The following is a 20000-nucleotide window of genomic DNA, read 5'->3' on the forward strand; positions in this document are numbered from 1 at the left end:
ACAGAGAGAGGGACAGAGCGAGAGAGAGACAGAGAGAGGGACAGAGTGATAGAGAGACAGAGAGAGGGACAGAGCGAGAGAGAGACAGAGAGAGGGACAGAGTGATAGAGAGACAGAGAGAGTGGCAGAGCGAGAGAGAGACAGAGAGAGAGAGAGAGAGAGAGAGAGAGAGAGAGAGATAGCTGGCTTGGTTCATGCGAAGGCTACAGGAATCTGCTAAAAATGAACCGCACATACACTCTCTCTCTCACACATATCACACAGATCCGGAAACACACACACACACACACACACACACACACACACACACACACACACACACACACACACACACACACACACACACACACACACACACACACACACACACACACACACACACACACACACACACACACACACACACACACACACACACACGAAGGCATTTAAACACAGTGAATTGTGGGATTGTCTGCATGTGCACACACACATACACAGACCAAGCACTCACACACGCACACACACACACACACACAGACCAAGCACTCACACACACACACACACACATACACACAGACCAAACACACACACACACACACACACACACACACACACACACACACACACACACACACACACACACACACACACACACACACACACACACACACACACACACACACACACACACACACACACACACACACATACACATACACAGACCAAACACACACACACACACACACACACACATACAAAGACACACACACCCACAGGAAGGCATTGAGACACAGTGAATCGTGGGAGTGTCTGCATGCACACACACACACAAACCGAGCACACACACACACACGCACACAGACAGACCAAGCACACACACACACACACACACACACACTGAGAGAGCTGGGCTGAGTGCCAGTACTGAGGCGTTGGGCGTATGGCGTGTGTTTGGAGGGATTAACGGCCTCCAGATGAGTGGGACCAGGTGGAGGGAGGAGTACACACACACACACACTCTGTTTCTCGCTCTCTCTGTCTATCATTCTAAACCTCTCTCCAGTACCTTCCTCTATATCATATCTCTCTGTCTATCATTCTAAACCTCTCTCCAGTACCTTCCTCTATATCATCTCTCTGTCTATCATTCTAAACCTCTCTCCAGTACCTTCCTCTATATCATCTCTCTCTGTCTATCATTCTAAACCTCTCTCCAGTACCTTCCTCTATATCATATCTCTCTGTCTATCATTCTAAACCTCTCTCCAGTACCTTCCTCTATATCCACATCTCTCTGTCTATCATTCTAAACCTCTCTCCAGTACCTTCCTCTATATCATATCTCTCTGTCTATCATTCTAAACCTCTCTCCAGTACCTTCCTCTATATCATATCTCCCTGTCTATCATTCTAAACCTCTCTCCAGTACCTTCCTCTATATCATCTCTCTCTGTCTATCATTCTAAACCTCTCTCCAGTACCTTCCTCTATACCATCTCTCTGTCTATCATTCTAAACCTCTCTCCAGTACCTTCCTCTATATCATATCTCTCTGTCTATCATTCTAAACCTCTCTCCAGTACCTTCCTCTATATCATATCTCTCTGTCTATCATTCTCAACCTCTCTCCATTACCTTCCTCTATATCATCTCTCTGTCTATCATTCTAAACCTCTCTCCAGTACCTTCCTCTATAGCCACATCTCTCTGTCTATCATTCTAAACCTCTCTCCAGTACCTTCCTCTATATCCACATCTCTCTGTCTATCATTCTAAACCTCTCTCCAGTACCTTCCTCTATATCGTATCTCTCTGTCTATCATTCTAAACCTCTCTCCAGTACCTTCCTCTATATCCACATCTCTCTGTCTGTCATTCTAAACCTCTCTCCAGTACCTTCCTCTATAGCCACATCTCTCTGTCTATCATTCTAAACCTCTCTCCAGTACCTTCCTCAATATCATCTCTCTGTCTATCATTCTAAACCTCTCTCCAGTACCTTCCTCTATATCATCTCTCTCTGTCTATCATTCTAAACCTCTCTCCAGTACCTTCCTCTATATCATCTCTCTCTATCATTCTAAACCTCTCTCCAGTACCTTCCTCTATATCATCTTTCTCTGTCTATCATTCTAAACCTCTCTCCAGTACCTTCCTCTATATCATATCTCTCTGTCTATCATTCTAAACCTCTCTCCAGTACCTTCCTCTATAGCCACATCTCTCTGTCTATCATTCTAAACCTCTCTCCAGTACCTTCCTCTATATCATCTCTCTGTCTATCATTCTAAAACTCTCTCCAATACCTTCCTCTATATCATATCTATCTGTCTATCATTCTAAACCTCTCTCCAGTACCTTCCTCTATATTATATCTCTCTGTCTATCATTCTAAACCTCTCTCCAGTACCTTCCTCTATATCATCTCTCTGTCTATCATTCTAAAACTCTCTCCAATACCTTCCTCTATATCATATCTCTCTGTCTATCATTCTAAACCTCTCTCCAGTACCTTCCTCTATATCATATCTCTCTGTCTATCATTCTAAACCTCTCTCCAGTACCTTCCTCTATATCCACATCTCTCTGTCTATCATTCTAAACCTCTCTCCAGTACCTTCCTCTATATCATCTCTCTGTCTATCATTCTAAACCTCTCTCCAGTACCTTCCTCTATATCATATCTCTCTGTCTATCATTCTAAACCTCTCTCCAGTACCTTCCTCTATATCCACATCTCTCTGTCTATCATTCTAAACCTCTCTCCAGTACCTTCCTCTATATCATATCTCTCTGTCTATCATTCTAAACCTCTGTCCAGTACCTTCCTCTATATCCACATCTCTCTGTCTATCATTCTAAACCTCTCTCCAGTACCTTCCTCTATATCCACATCTCTCTGTCTATCATTCTAAACCTCTCTCCAGTACCTTCCTCTATATCATATCTCTCTGTCTATCATTCTAAACCTCTCTCCAGTACCTTCCTCTATATCCACATCTCTCTGTCTATCATTCTAAACCTCTCTCCAGTACCTTCCTCTATATCCACATCTCTCTGTCTATCATTCTAAACCTCTCTCCAGTACCTTCCTCTATATCATATCTCTCTGTCTATCATTGTAAACCTCTCTCCAGTACCTTCCTCTATATCCACATCTCTCTGTCTATCATTCTAAACCTCTCTCCAGTACCTTCCTCTATATCCACATCTCTCTGTCTATCATTCTAAACCTCTCTCCAGTACCTTCCTCTATATCCACATCTCTCTGTCTATCATTCTAAACCTCTCTCCAGTACCTTCCTCTATATCCACATCTCTCTGTCTATCATTGTAAACCTCTCTCCAGTACCTTCCTCTATATCCACATCTCTCTGTCCATCATTCTAAACCTCTCTCCAGTACCTTCCCCTATATCCACATCTCTCTGTCTATCATTCTAAACCTCTCTCCAGTACCTTCCTCTATATCCACATCTCTCTGTCTATCATTCTAAACCTCTCTCCAGTACCTTCCTCTATATCATATCTCTCTGTCTATCATTCTCAACCTCTCTCCATTACCTTCCTCTATATCATCTCTCTGTCTATCATTCTAAACCTCTCTCCAGTACCTTCCTCTATATCATCTCTCTGTATAGCACACTCACTATGAGTTTCTCTTTACCCTATTCTCTATCTCTTCTGCCTCACTCTGCCTCTTCCTCTCCCGTTCTCTCCTTCTCTCACAAGGTCGGCTGTCTGTCTCAGAGGTAATTGGGTAATTGGGTTTTACTTGTTTGGGGTCTTTGTGTGTGTAGTTCCTTTTCTTCCTCCATGTGTATGTAGCACTGAGAGCCCATTTGTGTCACACACACACACACACACACACACACACACACACACACACACACACACACACACACACACACACACACACACACACACACACACACACACACACACACACACACAGACACACTATTTCTAGTCTCTAGAGTGAGTGTGCTCTCTGAGAAGCCCATTTCCGCACGTACACTGAGCAAACAGAGCGGATGTTGCTAAGTTACCAGATAGGCGAGCAAGCACGCACTCTGGCCAACTGAATCCCCTCACACAGGTGGTCTGGGGGTGGGGAGGAAGAAGGGACTGTTTTCAGCATGTCTGTATGTGTTTGTTTGTGAGAAAGAAAGAGAGAAAGATAGAAAAAGAGAGGGAGTGGGAACGTAAATGGTGAAGAGATTTTGGGCTACGGAGTATGAGGGCTATAATGTGGTATAGAAGTAGTATATGAGGGCTATAATGTGGTATAGAAGTAGTATATGAGGGCTATAATGTGGTATAGAAGTAGTATATGAGAGCTATAATGTGGTATAGAAGTACTATATGAGGGCTATAATGTGGTATAGAAGTAGTATATGAGGGCTATAATGTGGTATAGAAGTAGTATATGAGGGCTATAATGTGGTAAAGAAGTAGTATATGAGAGCTATAATGTGGTATAGAAGTAGTATATGAGGGCTATAATGTGGTATAGAAGTACTATATGAGGGCTATAATGTGGTATAGAAGTAGTATATGAGGGCTATAATGTGGTATAGAAGTAGTATATGAGGGCTATAATGTGGTATATAAGTAGTATATGAGGGCTATAATGTGGTATAGAAGTAGTATATGAGGGCTATAATGTGGTATAGAAGTACTATATGAGGGCTATAATGTGGTATAGAAGTACTATATGAGGGCTATAATGTGGTATAGAAGTACTATATGAGGGCTATAATGTGGTATAGAAGTAGTATATGAGGGCTATAATGTGGTAAAGAAGTAGTATATGAGAGCTATAATGTGGTATAGAAGTAGTATATGAGGGCTATAATGTGGTATAGAAGTACTATATGAGGGCTATAATGTGGTATAGAAGTAGTATATGAGGGCTATAATGTGGTATAGAAGTACTATATGAGGGCTATAATGTGGTATAGAAGTACTATATGAGGGCTATAATGTGGTATAGAAGCAGTATATCAGGGCTATAATGTGGTATAGAAGCAGTATATCAGGGCTATAATGTGGTATAGAAGTACTATATGAGGGCTATAATGTGGTATAGAAGTAGTATATGAAGGGCTATAATGTGGTATAGAAGTAGTATATGAGGACTATAATGTGGTATAGAAGTAGTATATGAGGGCTATAATGTGGTATAGAAGTACTATATGAGGGCTATAATGTGGTATAGAAGTACTATATGAGGGCTATAATGTGGTATAGAAGTAGTATATGAGAGCTATAATGTGGTATAGAAGTAGTATATGAGGGCTATAATGTGGTAAAGAAGTACTATATGAGGGCTATAATGTGGTATAGAAGTACTATATGAGGGCTATAATGTGGTATAGAAGTAGTATATGAGAGCTATAATGTGGTATAGAAGTAGTATATGAGGGCTATAATGTGGTAAAGAAGTACTATATGAGGGCTATAATGTGGTATAGAAGTACTATATGAGAGCTATAATGTGGTATAGAAGTACTATATGAGGGCTATAATGTGGTATAGAAGTACTATATGAGGGCTATAATGTGGTATAGAAGTAGTATATGAGGGCTATAATGTGGTATAGAAGTAGTATATGAGGGCTATAATGTGGTATAGAAGCAGTATATGAGGGCTATAATGTGGTATAGAAGTAGTATATGAGGGCTATAATGTGGTATAGAAGCAGTATATGAGGGCTATAATGTGGTATAGAAGTAGTATATGAGGGCTATAATGTGGTATACAAGTAGTATATGAGGGCTAGAATGTGGTATAGAAGTAGTATATGGGGGCTATAATGTGGTATAGAAGTAGTATATGAGGGCTATTATGTGGTATAGAAGTAGTATATGAGGGCTATAATGTGGTATAGAAGTAGTATATGAGGGCTATAATTTGGTATAGAAGTAGTATATGAGGGCTATAATGTGGTAAAGAAGTAGTATATGAGGGCTATAATGTGGTATAGAAGTACTATATGAGGGCTATAATGTAGTATAGAAGTAGTATATGAAGGGCTATAATGTGGTATAGAAGTAGTATATGAGGGCTATAATGTGGTATAGAAGTAGTATATGAGGGCTATAATGTGGTATAGAAGTAGTATATGAGGGCTATAATGTGGTAAAGAAGTAGTATATGAAGGGCTATAATGTGGTATAGAAGTAGTATATGAGAGCTATAATGTGGTATAGAAGTAGTATATGAGGGCTATAATGTGGTATAGAAGTAGTATATGAGGGCTATAATGTGGTATAGAAGTAGTATATGAGGGCTATAATGTGGTATAGAAGTAGTATATGAGGGCTATAATGTGGTATAGAAGTAGTATATAGAGGGCTATAATGTGGTATAGAAGTAGTATATGAGGGCTATAATGTGGTATAGAAGTAGTATATGAGGGCTATAATGCTATAATGTGGTATAGAAGTAGTATAATGTGGTATAGAAGTAGTATATGAGGGCTATAATGTGGTATAGAAGTACTATAATGTGGAGGGCTATAATGTGGTATAGAAGTACTATATGAGGGCTATAATGTGGTATAGAAGTACTATATGAGGGCTATAATGTGGTATAGAAGTAGTATATGAGGGCTATAATGTGGTATAGAAGTAGTATATGAGGGCTATAATGTGGTATAGAAGTAGTATATGAGGGCTATAATGTGGTATAGAAGTAGTATATGAGGGCTATAATGTGGTATAGAAGTACTATATGAGGGCTATAATGTGGTATAGAAGTAGTATATGAGGGCTATAATGTGGTATAGAAGTAGTATATGAGAGCTATAATGTGGTATAGAAGTAGTATATGAGGGCTATAATGTGGTAAAAGTACTATATGAGGGCTATAATGTGGTATAGAAGTACTATATATGAGGGCTATAATGTGGTATAGAAGTAGTATATGAGGGCTATAATGTGGTATAGAAGTAGTATATGAGGGCTATAATGTGGTATAGAAGTAGTATATGAGGGCTATAATGTGGTATAGAAGTAGTATATGAGGGCTATAATGTGGTATAGAAGTAGTATATGAGGGCTATAATGTGGTATAGAAGTAGTATATGAGGGCTATAATGTGGTATAGAAGTAGTATATGAGAGCTATAATGTGGTATAGAAGTAGTATATGAGGGCTATAATGTGGTATAGAAGTAGTATATGAGGGCTATAATGTGGTATAGAAGTAGTATATGAGGGCTATAATGTGGTATAGAAGTAGTATATGGGGGCTATAATGTGGTATAGAAGTAGTATATGAGGGCTATTATGTGGTATAGAGGGCTATAATGTAGTATATGAGGGCTATAATGTGGTATAGAAGTAGTATATGAGGGCTATAATGTGGTATAGAAGTAGTATATGAGGGCTATAATGTGGTAAAGAAGTAGTATATGAGGGCTATAATGTGGTATAGAAGTACTATATGAGGGCTATAATGTAGTATAGAAGTAGTATATGAAGGGGCTATAATGTGGTATAGAAGTAGTATAGAAGTAGAGGGCTATAATGTGGTATAGAAGTAGTATATGAGGGCTATAATGTGGTATAGAAGTAGTATATGAGGGCTATAATGTGGTAAAGAAGTAGTATATGAAGGGCTATAATGTGGTATAGAAGTAGTATATGAGAGCTATAATGTGGTATAGAAGTAGTATATGAGGGCTATAATGTGGTATAGAAGTAGTATATGAGGGCTATAATGTGGTATAGAAGTAGTATATGAGGGCTATAATGTGGTATAGAAGTAGTATATGAGGGCTATAATGTGGTATAGAAGTAGTATATGAGGGCTATAATGTGGTATAGAAGTAGTATATGAGGGCTATAATGTGGTATAGAAGTAGTATATGAGAGCTATAATGTGGTATAGAAGTAGTATATGAGGGCTATAATGTGGTATAGAAGTACTATATGAGGGCTATAATGTGGTATAGAAGTACTATATGAGGGCTATAATGTGGTATAGAAGTACTATATGAGGGCTATAATGTGGTATAGAAGTAGTATATGAGGGCTATAATGTGGTATAGAAGTAGTATATGAGGGCTATAATGTGGTATAGAAGTAGTATATGAGGGCTATAATGTGGTATAGAAGTAGTATATGAGGGCTATAATGTGGTATAGAAGTACTATATGAGGGCTATAATGTGGTATAGAAGTAGTATATGAGGGCTATAATGTGGTATAGAAGTAGTATATGAGAGCTATAATGTGGTATAGAAGTAGTATATGAGGGCTATAATGTGGTAAAGAAGTACTATATGAGGGCTATAATGTGGTATAGAAGTAGTATATGAGGGCTATAATGTGGTATAGAAGTAGTATATGAGGGCTATAATGTGGTATAGAAGTAGTATATGAGGGCTATAATGTGGTATAGAAGTAGTATATGAGGGCTATAATGTGGTATAGAAGTAGTATATGAGGGCTATAATGTGGTATAGAAGTAGTATATGAGGGCTATAATGTGGTATAGAAGTAGTATATGAGGGCTATAATGTGGTATAGAAGTAGTATATGAGGGCTATAATGTGGTATAGAAGTAGTATATGAGGGCTATAATGTGGTATAGAAGTAGTATATGAGGGCTATAATGTGGTATAGAAGTAGTATATGAGGGCTATAATGTGGTATAGAAGCAGTATATGAAGGGCTATAATGTGGTATAGAAGTACTATATGAGGGCTATAATGTGGTATAGAAGTAGTATATGAAGGGCTATAATGTGGTATAGAAGTAGTATATGAGGGCTATAATGTGGTATAGAAGTAGTATATGAGAGCTATAATGTGGTATAGAAGTAGTATATGAGGGCTATAATGTGGTATAGAAGTAGTATATGAGGGCTATAATGTGGTATAGAAGTAGTATATGAGGGCTATAATGTGGTATAGAAGTACTATATGAGGGCTATAATGTGGTATAGAAGTAGTATATGAGGGCTATAATGTGGTATAGAAGCAGTATATGAAGGGCTATAATGTGGTATAGAAGTACTATATGAGGGCTATAATGTGGTATAGAAGTAGTATATGAGGGCTATAATGTGGTATAGAAGTAGTATATGAGGGCTATAATGTGGTATAGAAGTAGTATATGAGGGCTATAATGTGGTATAGAAGTAGTATATGAGGGCTATAATGTGGTATAGAAGCAGTATATGAAGGGCTATAATGTGGTATAGAAGTACTATATGAGGGCTATAATGTGGTATAGAAGTAGTATATGAGGGCTATAATGTGGTATAGAAGTAGTATATGAGGGCTATAATGTGGTATAGAAGTAGTATATGAGGGCTATAATGTGGTATAGAAGCAGTATATGAAGGGCTATAATGTGGTATAGAAGTACTATATGAGGGCTATAATGTGGTATAGAAGTAGTATATGAAGGGTTATAGTTAGTGACTAGTAGTTATGAAGGGAAGTAGTTAGTGACTGACCAGTGAGGAATCGCTCCATGCTGTCGCTGTGGGTCATCTTGAGCAGACCGCGGCCGGAGTAGGTGGCTAGAGTAGGGTCAGCCCCGTAGGTCAGCAACACACGCACTACGTCCAGATGGTCATTCTCCACCGCGTCATGCAGAGGCCTGGAAACACACACACACACACATATATGAAAATCATCTTCAAGGAAATATGCATTATGAGATACACATTGTGTGTGTGTGAGTGCAATTCAGCATATTAGTGTGTGTGTGTACACGGCTTTATGTGTGTGCGCGTGTGTTTGCATCTGTGTGTGTAATGTATAAAGCACTGTGAATGTACCTGGTGCCGTCCTGTGCGCTGCAGTTGATGTCGGCCCCGTGCTCCAGCAGGTGTATGACTATAGAGATCCAGCCGCGGGCGCAGGCCTCGTGGAGGGCACAGTAGCCTGCGTAGTCCCTGTGGTTCACCTCACACACACGGTTCTCCACACAGTACAGCACCACCTCCTGCAGGGGACAGAGGGAGGGAGACACAGATGAGTGTGTGTTTACACCACAAACAACTGGACACACACATGCACACAGCCACACTGCACACAGCCACACTGCATACAGCCACACTGCACACCACCACACTGCACACAGCCACACTGCATACAGCCACACTGCACACAGCCACACTGCATACAGCCACACTGCACACCACCACACTGCATACAGCCACACTGCACACCACCACACTGCATACAGCCACACTGCACACAGCCACACTGCACACAGCCACACTGCACACAGCCACACTGCATACAGCCACACTGCACACAGCCACACTGCATACAGCCACACTGCACACAGCCACACTGCACACAGCCACACTGCACACAGCCACACTGCATACAGCCACACTGCACACAGCCACACTGCATACAGCCACACTGCACACAGCCACACTGCACACAGCCACACTGCACACCACCACACTGCATACAGCCACACTGCACACAGCCACACTGCATACAGCCACACTGCACACAGCCACACTGCACACAGCCACACTGCACACAGCCACACTGCACACAGCCAAACTGCACACAGCCACACTGTGTGCACACACACATACAACAGCACAGGAAGAATCCAAATGCAGAATCGGGGCAACAACAATGACTCAGATAGAGCTAGTCTGTCAAAATCTCTGTCTGTCGTTTGTCCAACTATGACCAAAGTTGGAACACACTGTTGTAGAGCTTATGGCTGGAATCAGAACACACACAGATAGAGTGTATTGGGGGAAAACTGTTCAAACCATTCAGGAGTTGGAAACAATTATGTGGTTCTGACAATGAGAGACAGAACACAGGGAGGGTTGGGCTGGGTTCAGTTTGGTGTTTGTCATCTCTTGTTACTAAACAACCTGAGGGAGCTAACACATTGAGGCTTTAAATGACCTCGCTAGCAGTGTGTGGAAACTGAAGTCTGATTTCACAGCTTTGTTCTGGTAGTGTAGGGGTTATATGTGTCTACATGGTGGTGCTCATTTAAATAGAGAGCATTGGCACACGCACGCACGCACGCACGCACGCACGCACGCACGCACGCACGCACACACACACACACACACACACACACACACACCTAAACCTAGAAAACGGTTCCAAACTTCCATTTCTATGCTAATTCTGGACAGCCGTCGACTACAAGTGTTTATCATACACTTTCTCTCGGAGAGCAGGAGGAGAGGAAGGGAGGAGAGAAGGAGGGGGGAGGGTAGTGGAGATGTAACAGGAGGAGAGGAAGGGAGGAGAGAAGGAGGGGGAGGGTAGTGGAGATGTAACAGGAGGAGAGGAAGGGAGGAGAGAAGGAGGGGGAGGGTAGTGGAGATGTAACAGGAGGAGAGGAAGGAGGAGAGAAGGAGGGGGTAGTGGAGATGTAACAGGAGGAGAGGAAGGAGGAGAGAAGGAGGGGGAGGGTAGTGGAGATGTAACAGGAGGAGAGGAAGGGAGGAGAGAAGGAGGGGGAGGGTAGTGGAGATGTAACAGGAGGAGAGGAAGGGAGGAGAGAAGGAGGGGGGAGGGTAGTGGAGATGTAACAGGAGGAGAGGAAGGGAGGAGAGAAGGAGGGGGGAGGGTAGTGGAGATGTAACAGGAGGAGAGGAAGGGAGGAGAGAAGGAGGGGGGAGGGTAGTGGAGATGTAACAGGAGGAGAGGAAGGGAGGAGTGAAGGAGGGGGAGGGTAGTGGAGATGTAACAGGAGGAGAGGAAGGGAGGAGAGAAGGAGGGGGGAGGGTAGTGGAGATGTAACAGGAGGAGAGGAAGGGAGGAGAGAAGGAGGGGGAGGGTAGTGGAGATGTAACAGGAGGAGAGGAAGGGAGGAGAGAAGGAGGGGGAGGGTAGTGGAGATGTAACAGGAGGAGAGGAAGGGAGGAGAGAAGGAGGGGAGGGTAGTGGAGATGTAACAGGAGGAGAGGAAGGAGGAGAGAAGGAGGGGGGAGGGTAGTGGAGATGTAACAGGAGGAGAGGAAGGGAGGAGAGAAGGAGGGGGGAGGGTAGTGGAGATGTAACAGGAGGAGAGGAAGGGAGGAGAGAAGGAGGGGGAGGGTAGTGGAGATGTAACAGGAGGAGAGGAAGGGAGGAGAGAAGGAGGGGGGAGGGTAGTGGAGATGTAACAGGAGGAGAGGAAGGAGGAGAGAAGGAGGGGGAGGGTAGTTGAGATGTAACAGAAGGAGAGGAAGGGAGGAGAGAAGGAGGGGGTAGTGGAGATGTAACAGGAGGAGAGGAAGGGAGGAGAGAAGGAGGGGGAGGGTAGTGGAGATGTAACAGGAGGAGAGGAAGGGAGGAGAGAAGGAGGGGGAGGGTAGTGGAGATGTAACAGGAGGAGAGGAAGGGAGGAGAGAAGGAGGGGGGAGGGTAGTTGAGATGTAACAGAAGGAGAGGAAGGGAGGAGAGAAGGAGGGGGTAGTGGAGATGTAACAGGAGGAGAGGAAGGGGGGAGAGAAGGAGGGGGGAGGGTAGTGGAGATGTAACAGGAGGAGAGGAAGGGAGGAGAGAAGGAGGGGGGAGGGTAGTGGAGATGTAACAGGAGGAGAGGAAGGGAGGAGAGAAGGAGGGGGGGTAGTGGAGATGTAACAGGAGGAGAGGAAGGGAGGAGAGAAGGAGGGGGGAGGGTAGTGGAGATGTAACAGAAGGAGAGGAAGGGAGGAGAGAAGGAGGGGGGAGGGTAATGGAGATGTAACAGGAGGAGAGGAAGGGAGGAGAGAAGGAGGGGGAGGGTAGTGGAGATGTAACAGGAGGAGAGGAAGGGAGGAGAGAAGGAGGGGGGAGGGTAGTGGAGATGTAACAGAAGGAGAGGAAGGGAGGAGAGAAGGAGGGGGAGAGTAGTGGAGATGTAACAGGAGGAGAGTAGAGGAGAGTAGAGGAGAGGAGGAGGGGGAGAAGAGAGGAGGAGGGGAGAGAGTAGAGGATAGGAGAGGAGGAGGGGGAGAGTAGAGGAGAGGAAAGGAGGAGGGGAGAGGAGAAGAGAGGAGGAGGGGGAGAGTAGAGGAGAGGAGGAGGGGGAGAGGAGAGGAGAGGAGAGGAGGGGGAGAGTAGAGGAGAGGAGGAGGGGGAGAGGAGAGGAGGAGGGAGAGAGTAGAGGAGAGGAGGAGGGGGAGAGTAGAGGAGAGGAAAGGAGGAGGGGAGAAGAGAGGAGGAGGGGGAGAGTAGAGGAGAGGAGGGGGGAGAGTAGAGGAGAGGAGGAGGGGGAGAGTAGAGGAGAGAAGGAAGGGGAGAGTAGAGGAGAGGAGAGGAGGGGGAGAGGAGAGGAGGAGGGGGAGAGTAGAGGAGAGGAGGAGAGTAGAGGAGGGGGAGAGTAGAGGAGAGGAGGAGGGGGAGAGTAGAGGAGGGGAGAGGAGGGGAGAGTAGAGTAGAGGAGGAGGGGGAGAGTAGAGGAGAGGAGGTGGGGGGAGAATAGAGGAGAGGAGGAGGGGGAGAGTAGAGGAGAGGAGGAGGGGGAGAGTAGAGGAGAGGAGGAGGGGGAGAGTAGAGGAGGAGGGGAGGAGGGAGAGTAGAGTAGAGGAGGAGGGGAGAGTAGAGGAGAGGAGGTGGGGGAGAATAGAGGAGAGGAGGAGGGGGAGAGTAGAGGAGAGGAGGAGGGGGAGAGTAGGAGGAGGTAGAATAGAGGAGAGAGGAGGAGGGGGAGAGTAGAGGAGAGGAGGAGGGGGAGAGTAGGAGGAGGTAGAATAGAGGAGAGGAGGGGGTAGAAGAGAGGAGGGGAGAGAGAGGGAGAGGAGGGGAGAGGAGAGGAGGAGGGGGAGAGTAGAGGAGAGGAGGAGGGGGAGAGTAGAGGAGAAGAGGAGGGGGAGAGTAGAGGAGAGGAGGAGGGGGGGAGAGTAGAGGAGAGGAGGAGGGGGGAGAGCAGAGGAGATGTAACAGGAGGAGTAGAGGAGAGGAGAGGAGGAGGGGGGAGAGTAGAGGAGAAGAGGGGGGGAGTAGAGGAGAGGAGGAGGGGGGAGTAGAGGAGAGGAGGAGGGGGGAGAGTAGAGGACAGGAGGAGGGGGAGAGTAGGAGGAGGTAGAATAGAGGAGAGGAGAGGGGGTAGAAGAGAGGAGGAGAGGGAGAGTAGAGGAGGAGGAGGGGAGAGTAGGAGGAGGTAGAATAGAGGAGAGGAGGGGGGTAGAAGAGAGGAGAAGGGGAGAGTAGAGGAGACGAGGGGAGAGTAGAGGAGAGGAGGAAGGTGAGAGTAGAGGAGAGGAGGAGAGTACAGGAGAGGAGAGGGGGAGTAGAGGAGAGGAGGAGGGGGAGAGTAGAGGAGAGGAGGAGGGGGGAGAGTAGAGGAGAAGAGGAGGGGGAGAGTAGAGGAGAGGAGGAGGGGGGAGAGTAGAGGAGATGTAACAGGAGGAGTAGAGGAGAGGAGAGGAGGAGGGGGGAGAGTAGAGGAGAAGAGGAGGGGGAGAGTAGAGGAGAGGAGGAGGGGGGAGAGTAGAGGAGAGGAGGAGGGGGGAGAGTAGAGGAGATGTAACAGGAGGAGTAGAGGAGAGGAGAGGAGGGGGGGGGAGAGGAGAGGAGAAGAGGAGGGGGAGAGTAGAGGAGAGGAGGAGGGGGAGAGTAGAGGAGAGGAGGAGGGGGAGAGTAGAGGAGATGTAACAGGAAGAGTAGAGGAGAGGAGAGGAGGAGGGGGAGAGTAGAGGAGAAGAGGAGGGGGAGAGTAGAGGAGAGGAGGAGGGGGAGAGTAGAGGAGACGAGGGGAGGTGAGAGTAGAGGAGAGGAGGAGAGTACAGGAGAGGAGAGGGGGAGTAGAGGAGAGGAGGAGGGGGAGAGTAGAGGAGAGGAGGAGGGGGAGAGTAGAGGAGAAGAGGAGGGGAGAGTAGAGGAGAGGAGGAGGGGGAGAGTAGAGGAGATGTAACAGGAGGAGTAGAGGAGAGGAGAGGAGGAGGGGGAGAGTAGAGGAGAAGAGGAGGGGAGAGTAGAGGAGAGGAGGAGGGGGAGAAGTAGAGGAGAGGAGGAGGGGGGAGAGTAGAGGAGATGTAACAGGAAGAGTAGAGGAGAGGAGAGGAGGAGGGGGGAGAGTAGAGGAGAAGAGGAGGGGGAGAGTAGAGGAGAGGAGGAGGGGGGAGAGTAGAGGAGAGGAGGAAGTCCTCTAGCTCTGCCAACTGGAAATGGACTGAGGAGAGTTCCCAAGACTCATCTTGCTCTGTGTGTGTATGTGTGTGAGTGTGCGTCTCAGACTGTGTGTGTACGGCGGAAGAATAGCGCTAAACCTCTGGAGCTGTGTTTAATATCGCTGTGAGAGAGTGAGGAGCTTAGCACGAGAGCTCCATCTCACAGCCAGACACACACACAGCCCTCCGCAGTAAAATGAGACGCTCTCCCTCCCTCCTCCTCTTCCTTCTCTCTCCATCCCGTCCTCTAATCTCCCTCTCTAGAATGCTTCCCTGCTCTCAACTGTAATCAATGCATCCCTCAGACATTTAACCCTTCACACGCCAACATCAACACACCACACATCCCATCAGCTCTCTGTGTGTGTGTGTGTGTGTGTGTGTGTGTGTGTGTGTGTGTGTGTGTGTGTGTGTGTGTGTGTGTGTGTGTGTGTGTGTGTGTGTGTGTTGTGTGTGTGTGTGTGAACCAGGACTGCCAAGCCTGGCGAGTCGACAGGAGAGAGATATGCTAAACACAGAGGAGGACAGCTATGTATTGCACACATGCATACAAACACACACACACACACACACACACACACACACACACACACACACACACACACACACACACACACACACACACACACACACACACACACACACACACACACACACACACACACACACACAGAAATAGCAATACATTTATAGCATTTCTGGCTAGAAGTCAGTGCTGAGGAGTTGAGCAGTGTGGATGTAGAATGAGTCTGTACGTCTGAGCTGAAGCTGAGGGGACCAAGCCCAGAGAGAGCGATGAAGATATCCACCGAGTCTCTTCTCATTACCATTTAAAATGCTGAGAGAGAGAGAGAGCCAGGGAGGGAGAGATACACAGAGAGGGGGAGGAAGTGAGAGTGGGCTTTCATGTGAAGCGGCACGGAGGGCAAAACTAAACCAACATGAAATATGCAGAACGCAGAGTGTTGACTAGGGCATGCCAGGCGTGTATGTGTGTTACGTGTGCGCGCACATGGGAGATAGAGAGACACCGCGAGTGTAGGGAAGGGAGCATGAGTAGGTCAGTGTGTGTGTGTGTGTGTGTGTGTGTGTGTGTGTGTGTGTGTGTGTGTGTGTGTGTGTGTGTGTGTGTGTGTGTGTGTGTGTGTGTGTGTGTGTATATATATATATATATATATATATATATGCATGCGTGTGAGACGCTCTGTGTATGTGTGAGACGCTCTGTGTATGTGTGTGTATATGTGTGTATTTGTATGTGTTTGAGTTGTGTGTATATATACAGTGGGGAGAACAAGTATTTGATACACTGCCGATTTTGCAGGTTTTTCTACTTACAAAGCATGTAGAAAGAAGTCTGTCATTTTTATCATAGGTACACTTCAACTGTGAGAGATATAAAACAAAAATCTATAAAATCACATTGTATGATTTTTAAGTAATTAATTTGCATTTTATTGCATGACACAAGTATTTGATACATCAGAAAAGTAGAACTTAATATTTGGTACAGAAACCTTTGTTTGCAATTACAGAGATCATACGTTTCCTGTAGTTCTTGACCGGGTATGCACACAGGTTTGCACACACTGCAGCAGGGATTTTGGCCCACTCCTCCATACAGACCTTCTACAGATCCTTCAGGTTTCGGGGCTGTCGCTGGGCAATACAGACTTTCAGCTCCCTCCAAAGACTTTCTATTGGGTTCAGGTCTGGAGACTGGCTAGGCCACTCCAGGACCTTGAGATGCTTCTTACGGAGCAACTCCTTAGTTGCCCTGGCTGTGTGTTTTGGGTCGTTGTCATGCTGGAAGACCCAGCCACGGCCCATCTTCAATGCTCTTACTGAGGGAAGGAGGTTGTTGGCCAAGATCTCGCGATACATGTCCCCATCCATCCTCCCCTCAATACGGTGCAGTCGTCCTGTCCCCTTTGCAGAAAAGCATCCCCAAAGAATGATGTTTCCACCTCCATGCTTCACGGTTGGGATGGTGTTCTTGGGGTTGTACTCATCCTTCTTCTTCCTCCAAACACAGCGAGTGGAGTTTAGACCAAAAAGCTCTATTTTTGTCTCATCAGACCACATGACCTTCTCACATTCCTCCTCTGGATCATCCAAATGGTCATTGGCAAAATTCAGACGGGCCTGGACATGCGCTGGCTTGAGCAGGGGGACCTTGCGTGCGCTGCAGGATTTTAATCCATGACGGTGTGGTGTGTTACTAATGGTTTTCTTTAAGACTGGTCCCAGCTCTCTTCAGGTCATTGACCAGGTCCTGCCGGGTAGTTCTGGGCTGATCCCTGACCTTCCTCATTATCATTGATGCCCCACGAGGTGAGATCTTGCATGGAGCCCCAGACCGAGGGTGATTGACAGTCATCTTGAACTTCTTCCATTTTCTAATAATTGCGCCAACAGTTGTTGCCTTCTCACCAAGCTGCTTGCCTATTGTCCTGTAGCCCATCCCAGCCTTGTGCAGGTCGACAATTGTATCCCTGATGTCCTTACACAGCTCTCTGGTCTTGGCCATTGTGGAGAGGTTGGAGTCTGTTTGATTGAGTGTGTGGACAGGTGTCTTTTATACAGGTAACGAGTTCAAACAGGTGCAGTTAATACAGGTAATGAGTGGAGAACAGGAGGGCTTCTTAAAGAAAAACTAACAGGTCTGTGAGAGCCGGAATTCTTACTGGTTGGTAGGTGATCAAATACTTATGTCATGCAATAAAATGCAAATTAATTACTTAAAAATCATACAATGTGATTTTCTGGATTTTTGTTTTAGATTCAGTCTCTCACAGTTGAAGTGTACCTATGATAACAATTACAGAACCTCTACATGCTTTGTAAGTAGGAAAACCTGCGAAATCGGCAGTGTATCAAATACTTGTTCTCCCTACTGTATATATATATATATATATGCGTGTCTCTCTGCCTGCGTGTGAGAAGCGTGAAATGCTCTGTGTATGTGTGTGTTTGTGTGTGTGTGTGTGCAAGCCCCGGGGGTCTGCCCCAGGCTTATCGCACACAGGCAGTGAGAGACGCGCTTCCTGAGAGGGAGCGATGGAGAGAGAGAGAAAAAAATGAGAGAGGGAGGGAGGGATAGGGGGAAGGAGAGAACCTGAGACTACACAAACAAGGCGCTGACCGCTGCACAAACAACACCCCCGCCTTCTCCTCCTCCCTCCCCTCCCTCCCTCGTTCCCCTGGATGACATGCGGAGGAGAGGAAGGGGAAAAAAAGGGAAAAAATGAAAACGCTCTGAGAGAGAGACGCATAAATCAGAGCCGAGTCGGCTGACTGAGCCCCGCTGCTGCTCTGCGCCGCGCCCGCGCGTGCGTGCGTGTGTGTGCGTGTGTGTGTGTGTGTGTGTGTGTGTGTGTGTGTGTGTGTGTGTGTGTGTGTGTGTGTGGAGAAAAACAGCCGTCACCACTGCTAACCACAGTCACCATGGCACATTAGAGGGCCATTAGAACACAATTATACTCCCAGCGCTTACCTCTCAGCCACACACACACACACACACATACACAACGGCACACACACACACGCACACATACATACACAAACGCACACACACACACACATACATACACAAACACACACACACACACACAACACACACACACACACACACACACACACACACACACACACACACACACACACACACACACACACACACACACACACACACACACACACACACACACACACACACACACACACAACACACACACCCAACTGCACACACACACATACACAACCGCACACACACACACACACACACACTACCCACCCTTCTTACTGCACCTATTAAACAGCCCCATCAAGACACCTCCATCAAAGATGAATTACACACACACACAAAGAAAGGAAGATTAATTGACACACACGGTGTACAGGCAACCTGCTGCAGAGGAGGGTGAGATAATAGATGATACACAGACAGAATCGGAGACAAAAAAACGACACACACACATACACAGTCTGCATGTGTTGAAAGGCACTGAGAGAGGACAAAACGAAATCCTGTGGAAATTAAACCAGGGGTTATAGAGAAATACAGGCTGGGTCTGTTTTAAACACACATAGTGGGCCGCGGGCGGGGGGGTTAATTAACAGCAGTCTCTGACAGCCCACTTAATGAACTACAGCCCAGAGAGAGTCAGAGAGAGAGTGAGAGAGAAAGAGAGAAGGGGGAGGGGGAATGAGAAAGGGGATGCGTTTTCACTCTTGGATGTGGAACTGTGTGTGTGTGTGTGTGTGTGTGTGTGTGTGTGTGTGTGTGTGTGTGTGTGTGTGTGTGTGTGTGTGTGTGTGTGTGTGTGTGTGTGTGTGTGTGTGTGTGCACGTGTAGAAAAGAGAGAGAGAGAGGGAAAAGAAGAGAGAGAGAAAGAGGGAGGACGGAGAGAGAGAGCGAGAGAGAGAGAGGGGGGGGACAGAGAGAGAGGGGTGGAGACAGAGAGAGGGGACAGAGAGAGAGAGAGAGAGAGGGGGGGGCAGAGAGACGACAGAGAGAGAGAGAGAGAGGGAGACAGAGAGAGACAGACAGAGAGAGAGACAGAGAGAGAGAGAGAGAGAGAGAGAGAGAGAGAGAGAGAGAGAGAGAGAGAGAGAGAGAGAGAGGGGGGACAGAGAGAGAGGATAGAGAGAGAGAGAGAAAGAGAGAGAGAGAGGGGGGGCAGAGAGAGGGGACGGAGAGAGAGAGAGAGAGAGAGAGAGAGAGAGAGAGAGAGAGAGAGAGAGAGAGAGAGAATGAGGGAGGAGAGTGTGAAGCAAGAGGGAGATTGTGAGAGCGTAAGGAAAGCAGGGAAAGGAGTGGGAGTGTGTGAGATCAGAAAAAGCTATGCCACAACAAAGACAGAGCACAAACACACACATACAGGGGCTAGTCTCTGTTTTCAGCTTCTCTTCGCTTCGCTGAC

The 20000-nt window shown here is 46.0% G+C and overlaps 1 protein-coding gene and 1 long non-coding RNA gene across 18 annotated transcripts in view; both read right to left on the reverse strand.

Annotated features, from left to right (window-relative positions):
• Positions 1-6326, reverse strand: part of LOC127931086 (uncharacterized) — a 7931-nt gene extending 1605 nt beyond the window's left edge. The window contains exons 1-4 of one of the 17 annotated variants that reach the window (XR_008139768.1): positions 2637-3314; positions 2534-2586; positions 1708-1760; positions 1-1346 (exon numbers count right to left, since the gene is read on the reverse strand). The exon at positions 1-1346 is cut by the window's left edge and continues 1605 nt beyond it. This is a non-coding gene — a long non-coding RNA (uncharacterized LOC127931086). The other 16 variants (XR_008139764.1, XR_008139757.1, XR_008139765.1 and 13 more) reach the window with 16 other exon arrangements.
• LOC118375454 (BCL-6 corepressor-like) overlaps positions 1-20000 on the reverse strand; it is a 107374-nt gene that overhangs the window by 7450 nt on the left and 79924 nt on the right. Inside the window, 2 exon segments of the mRNA XM_052522303.1 lie at positions 9454-9599; positions 9781-9947. Of these exon segments, the coding sequence (XP_052378263.1) occupies positions 9454-9599; positions 9781-9947 (313 nt within the window).

Source organism: Oncorhynchus keta, chromosome 7, assembly GCF_023373465.1.
Source record: "Oncorhynchus keta strain PuntledgeMale-10-30-2019 chromosome 7, Oket_V2, whole genome shotgun sequence".
In the NCBI taxonomy this organism is placed as follows: domain Eukaryota; kingdom Metazoa; phylum Chordata; class Actinopteri; order Salmoniformes; family Salmonidae; genus Oncorhynchus; species Oncorhynchus keta.